General features: G+C 43.6%; 1 protein-coding gene across 1 annotated transcript in view; it reads right to left on the reverse strand.

The window, feature by feature from the left end:
- Positions 1–6563, reverse strand: part of LOC120025528 (ephrin-A5-like) — a 56791-nt gene extending 50228 nt beyond the window's left edge. Inside the window, exon 1 of the mRNA XM_038970094.1 lies at positions 6445–6563. Coding sequence (XP_038826022.1) covers positions 6445–6554 — 110 coding nt within the window. The 5' untranslated portion in view covers positions 6555–6563. The remainder of the gene's footprint in view (positions 1–6444) is intronic.
- Positions 6564–6967: the final 404 nt, after the last annotated feature.

Below are 6967 nucleotides of genomic sequence, written 5' to 3' on the forward strand. Positions count from 1 at the left end.
CAAATTTGGTTGGCGCCCATGGTGGGTGTCTTAGATTCCAGTTGTTGTTGCTAGTTAACTTTCAGTGGACACCCCCATCAGAACCCCTCCTAAAACCCCAGCTGTTTTGTTTTGGTTGTTGGTCAGTGACTCTTTGTTAGTTCCATCTTCTGTTTGAGTGCCATTTTTGGTTTTCTTGCTGGGGAACGTAACACTGTCATCAGATTTATTTTTTGAGTCTTATAAATGCTGTCAATTAAAAAAAATATCTACTCTTCATCTACCCTGGTAAAAAAAATCCTGATTGGAAAAGTCTGATGCAATCACAGTAGAAATTCTGTAGAAGCAAAACGTATTTTTTCCTCTACAAAAGTTTGCCACCAATGACACAGGGAAACATTGCCTCATGGAGAGGGATATTATCTTTTTCTGTCATTTCAAAAGCCACATTGAACCAAATGAAGTTCCAGAAGCATTTCACGGATGCTTGGATGTACCGTCGCATTTGTTTTATATTGTGCATACTTTCCTTCCAATTTGGATTAATTTTGAATAGATTATACTAGGGTCTATATACAGCTCCGCGTGCCAATATGCATGATTGGTGCCACTTGTGTGCCATAGACTGGAGAGACTGCCATCGTCCCTCCCCATCAGTAGAACTGGGGGAATTCCAGCAACACTAAAACAGACGTCATGGCTGACCACACCCTTCTGGAGCTATCTCAGACTGAGCACTACTAACAACAACCATTACTAACTAAAGACAGAGGATGGACCAAGTCATCTCTGAGTAACCTGGCTCTAGGTACTCCAGCTGCAAAGAGAACTGCTGTGCTCAGAGGGAGAGGAGACAGAACACAGAGGAGATCATTCCAATTATCTTTCTGCCTTTCTCTCTCTATCCATCTTCCCCTGAATTGTACTCAGCCAATTTGTTCTATCCATTTGAAACCTGCAGTGCAAAATACAGCCTTCATTTCCTTTATCTTAGGGAATGTTCTGTAATAGGAGGCATACAGTAGATAATACAGCTAACTGCAGTTTAAAATGTTCAGACCTTACACTTTCTTTGTGGATTCTCTTTGTGGAGTCCATTTTCATTATCTGTGCCTTGGCCTACTGTATAAAGTGTAATAGGAAGCCCAGATAGCCACTCACCACACTGTACTACCTCTGATAGAGAGTGTGGTGCATAGAGGCCGTCAATACAGCAGCCTTCCCAGCCCACCGCTATACTGTCTGTCTGTCTGTCTGTCTGTCTGTCTGTCTGTCTGTCTGTCTGTCTGTCTGTCTGTCTGTCTGTCTGTCTGTCTGTCTGTCTGTCTGTCTGTCTGTCTGTCTGTCTGTCTGTCTGTCTGTCTGTCTGTCTGTCTGTCTGTCTGTCTGTCTGTCTTTCTGTCTGTCAGGAGGCCTTTTAGCAGCAGTTCCAGAGGCTTTACTGCAGTCATTAGGGGCCGGCCCTGATTAATGTGAATGGTCAGGCAGGCTCTGGCTTTCTGGGGGAAGAACAGAGTGGGGTGAAGGGTCCCACAGGAAGTGTTTTGTGTCTCCACACAAAGGGAGGCTGACCTCTTAAGCCCCTTGGAGCCTCTCTGCTAATACCCTCACCGGTGCCTACAAAGACACAGGGATGCCATTTCACCACTCACATTTAAACAGCACACAAAAAGCCCAGTCGAGAGTTAAACCTTAAGAAACGGCAGAAAAGTGAACCTTGGAGCGCTGGAGTGAGACTTGGAGATTAGGGACTGGAGGGTTGGCTCTAATCCATTGGCTGGCCCGCGCATATGAAATGGAGGATGCCGACTTGCTGAGCTATACCACCGATCGAGAATTAACTGAAAACAAGTTTACAGGAGCTGCTGAGAATGTGATCTACACAAATCTTAACAGAAACAGCATGGCAAACACTTTATATCCAAATCCAAAGGATTCATTGTGTGGCGCTATGAATATTGAGTGTTGCTGTAAGGTAACAAAGAAATCCTTACCTACACACAGTAAACACAATAAATGTTCACTAACAAGACACCGACTTAAAACACCCGTGTCTCTTTAGTTGCTGTCAGTCAAGCAGAGGCAGCCTTGTTAGTTTGAAAAGAGCAACAGAGGCAAGGCACCTCTCTCTCTGCGTGCAGGGTCGCAGAGCAGTGGAACTGGCTGCTTTCTCCACAGGAGGACTATTTTCCTCTTCACAGAGGGCCAGGATATATCACCACACTCTCTGACACCAAGACATCCCTGAGAAGATGGCTGCAACATGCCTGTCTCCATCCACAGGCTAAGCCGGGGCAGGGGTGGAAATATGGGTTTTGACCTCATGCAGGGGACCCATGGCATGGCCACTGTTTCCCTGTGTAACCCTGTGACCCCTCTCCGGAAGCTTCTGTTAACCCTGTGACTGTGTGCCCCTTCCCCTTCGCCTCCTAACATATTTACCCTCACAATAGCCCGTCACAACTACCTCTCTCTCTCTGCCACTCACCTCTCCTCTCTCTTTCTGACTGTCTCTCTCTAAGAGCATGCTGGCCATGGGCCGCTGAGTACGATAGGAACAATAGTGTCCTTTCACACTGTCCGAGCCAGGGCTGGGAGAGGGCTGCGGTCCTGAGACCCAGTCAATATTTGGACTCGGCTGCTTTTATGTGTCCGTTTTTAATCGAAGCGGAACCACGCAGCAGGGAGCCGGGAAAAGGCTGAGGGGGAAAAGCGAGGGTAAACACTCTGAACAATGCAGACGGAGCAACTCACAATGCCACTGGGAAACTATCACAACATCAACTTGCCACAAACTGAAAAATGGTGTATTGTTTCTTAAGTGGAGATTAAAAATGAGCCGGAATAGAGAAAGCAAACAGCCAAGGTAATTTCGCTCAGTGGAGAACTATCTGTGTCTGTCAGGGCAAGAATGTTATGAGGTGGAAAGAGATGCCAAGGAAGGCATTTTCACATTTCTGAGGTGTCCTCTAAAGGACTGCAGAATCGAATCATAGTATAACTACATCCAACAATTTCCTCAGAAAAGGACAAGCACTTTTGATCACCGCCGGATAGTTACCATAGCTACCAAAGTAGTTGACCACAAGGCAAATAGATGAAAGTATTTTGATTATCTTCAACAGAAATATGTCACATCTGTTGTAGAAAGCTTTGAGGGGCATTATCGGAGCTTAAACTGCAGCCCCTGGGGTGACAGTGCTCTTGTAGAATGCTGGAATCCCTCTCCCCAGCTGTCAGGTCGTTAGTCCCACCCCAATGAGGCTCTTTGATGAGGAAGGGTATCGGTTTCCATGGCATCGGAGACACAAACAGCAGGAAGATTAGGGACGGAACTCAGCCCTGATTCTCCACTGATCCCACCTATCAGCAACAAATAAACACCTTTGCCACGGCGATGGGTGTATGTGTCCCATATGGAGCCTGACGGTTTTAATGAAGCAACTATCAAACTTAATACAGGCCAGGTGGGGAATTGTCTAATGCCAACTGATTAATGGGCAATAAGCTGATCATTTACTTTATTTACTCATCTTGTTGTTAATTACACATGTATGAACAGAGTATTACTGAAGAAAATGTCTGAGTGGCCCCTCAACCCTGTATTACCTACATTTACACAGCATTCACACATGTATGTTTTTTATTTGGTTATTTTTATTTAACCTTTATTTGTGTTAACCAACCTTAAAATACATTTTATTATGTCTTCTTTAGCTAATTACTACTAATATAGCACAAAAGATGGGCATTTCAAATTATGCTGTCTTTAAATCAAATCATTTTTAAATAACAAGTCAAACACTGACTTAAAATATTCATTGTGGCTCAGTGGTTTTATGTCTCCTCAACCAGATTGTGTGTCATTCAAGCACTTCATTTTTTTTAATTAAGGAGATTATAATGACTTGAGCGCCTCACTGTCACTAATTGAGGAATTTGTACCTCCAAGCATGACTGAATCATCATCATAGTTAAACTCCTGCTCCACTGCTTTTGAATCCCACTGTTTGAGTGAATCAACTAAGTGCATCAGAATGTTGCGGTTTTGGGAGGAAAATAGGAATAATGTTTATAAAGCTTGCAACAAACTTGCACCATTATCAACCTACATATGTTTGAGACAATATAAAATACGTGAAAATGTCTTCACCATTTCCATTTTTCACGAGTCACTTCCCATTTCAATTTCAGAGTCCCTGTAGGGGATTTCATGAATGGCTGAGTATGGACTGCAGGACTACTGCATTGGGTGCTGTTTTTCTCCTGTGGTCAGAAAAAAAGCCTCATCTGGAAGTTGTGACTATACCCCAGCAGGCTGCGAGCTCTGATGGCTGAGTATGGTTACATTACCCAGCAGGGGCCAGGGGCCCAAGGTCTAACACAGAGTATGGTTACATTATACGGCAGGGCCAGGGGCCCCTGAGTCTTTGCATGGTGCACGGTTACATTATACTGCGGGGTCGGGTTTGGATTAGGCCCCTGAATGAGAAAAAGGAGACAGTCATTTAGTTACTTATTTATTTACCCGAGGAGCCCTTTTCTCCTCAGACAAAACCCAGGCAGGGTGCCGTTGCATGGCCGTCACAGAGCCTCAGAGGAGAGGTAGGTTCTGCCCCAGCTTTAACCCTAACTACAGTCCCCTCTGTGCTGCTCTGTGATGGTTATCCCAGGGCCTGTTTGGTTACCGCAGAGTGTGTGACCTCAGCATGTGTGTATCTCTCCCAGGAGCATGCACCACGCTGGGCCTGGGCCACTGCTGAAATACCCCTCTGTGTTCCCCTCATTGTCTGTCACACACTGGGTGTGGGGGGAGCAGGGACGGGGGGCATGGCAACGGAGGAGCAGGCCTTGGGAAGTTGGGAAGCTTTTCCTTTTTTTTTAGGCAGGAGCTGTTGGAATGAGCTGAGGCCACTATGGGAGTATATCAAAGATGTTATCTGTTCCAGGAAAATAGCCACCACACTTGCGTTTATATCTCACCTGTTCCCTTTCTTTTTTATTTTTAACTAGGCAAGTCAGTTAAGAACCAATTTTTATTTACAATGACGGCCTAGGAACAGTGGGTTAACTGCCTTGTTCAGGGGCAGAACGACAGATTTTTACCTAGTCAGCTCGGGGATTCGAGCTAGCAACCTTTCGGTTACTGGCCCAATGCTCTAACCACTAGGCTACCTGCCGTCTCCTAACTAGTTCATTGCACCCACTTTACCTCAGAGTTACCACAAAAAGACAAACAAGTACAGCATCATCTGTTGACTCTGTGCAAGGCAAATCACCCCAAAGGACCAGTTTCTTCTCCCCAAGTAAAAACAAACTATTTTGAGGAGTCATATCGAAACTATAACTGTCAGGAAAAAACCTGATCAGGTACAATGGTGGTGATGTGTTAAGCATGACACAAAACAAAGTGATACACTCATACTACAAACTATTTGCTGAGATGCAAGTCATCCAGTGTGAATAACTGTTGAGGTACCAGAGCTGTAGGGTTGATGGGATTAGAAATGCACAATTAGCACCTCTGTCAAATAGAAGTCACATCTGCCCATTCATTACAGTGGGTCATTCCAGCTATTATGAAGCCATTGCTTTACCCTTGTGAACACACTCATTGGCAACTTTGACTAATTAGAATAAAATAGAAACGGCAGATGGCAACCTAACCTACTACTAAATATTTTGTGGATTTTATTGTAGAACCACATGCAAAGGATTCAATTACATGTTATAAGCACACACAAGCTTGCAATTTATGTGCGTCATAAGCAAAACGCCTTATATTTTTCCAAGTCAAACTGGCAGATATTATTTATTTCATTCAAGGCAACATTTTAGATGTTTAACGCTTCATATGTACAGCCATTGGTTTAATCGACACTGGGATACAGTCGCAGAGAACTCTAACAGAAATCAACAGAATCATTTTCCTACTGCCGACGCACTAAAAGTGGACGCGGTAACAATCCGCCACAGCAACACATAATATCTTAAATTATCACACTAACACCCGATTTATCTCATTAAAGAGATAAGACTCATCATTTTCTATTAGTAAAATTATAGCTAAGGATGCCTACAAGGAAAGTCCTTTTCGGCGCATTCAGCAGAGCCAGGATAATATTATCTATGGATAATCATTCAGGTGTATTTACAGTATAGGATATAAAAAACTATTGATGAGAGGCGTTGTTGTTTTTTTAGATAACATGTATGTCACCTAACATACAATTTTTGTATATTATTGCCGATGTGCATCAATAAAATTTATGTTTATAGGCTATAGCCAAGTCATTGATCAATGAATCATGATGAAAAATTTCCTAATTAATGCTGTTACAAATGTCATATATGGTCCAGGGGCCATCCACCTCTAACCAATGTCAACAATGAAGTTGATGCCACATGAAGTTGGTGACCCGTGGCCAGTCCTTGACACAATTTGCGATTACGCACGAGACTCACCTGGGGTTGGTCCGGTTCCAGTAGACGGCATAGCGGTCGGACACCACCTTGGACGCCGGCTCTTGGCCATATGCACACATCCATAACACCAGGGAAACGAACAGGATCATTTCCACCTGCGGCAAAGCTCCAGAACTTGGCCACGCCAAAGTCCCTCTCGATGCAGCGTCTCGCGCGATAGAATTATTCGAATGAACAGACAGAATGAAATGATATTCCCATCTGAAGGCTTTTAAATTATAATTGCCTTATATCTCAGTTGATTCCTCTCTGGTTATAACGAACTGATTGGATTACTTCGCGAGGGAGTTATTGTGCTGAAGCTTGAATTAACATTTGGAAAAAGTTCAGTATTTGCATTCAGTTTTAGAAAAGCACAATCCGTTTTTTGTGGAATACAAAATAATTGCAATCGGTGAAGAAAAAAAATGCTGCAATATTAGTTGAGGGTCCGTTTGAAATAAATACTATTTCAGTCAATGCTCGTATAATGTATTCATCGCAACAAGCGCATCCTCTTCAA

The sequence above is a fragment of the Salvelinus namaycush genome, chromosome 31, assembly GCF_016432855.1.
Source record: "Salvelinus namaycush isolate Seneca chromosome 31, SaNama_1.0, whole genome shotgun sequence".
Classification (NCBI taxonomy): domain Eukaryota; kingdom Metazoa; phylum Chordata; class Actinopteri; order Salmoniformes; family Salmonidae; genus Salvelinus; species Salvelinus namaycush.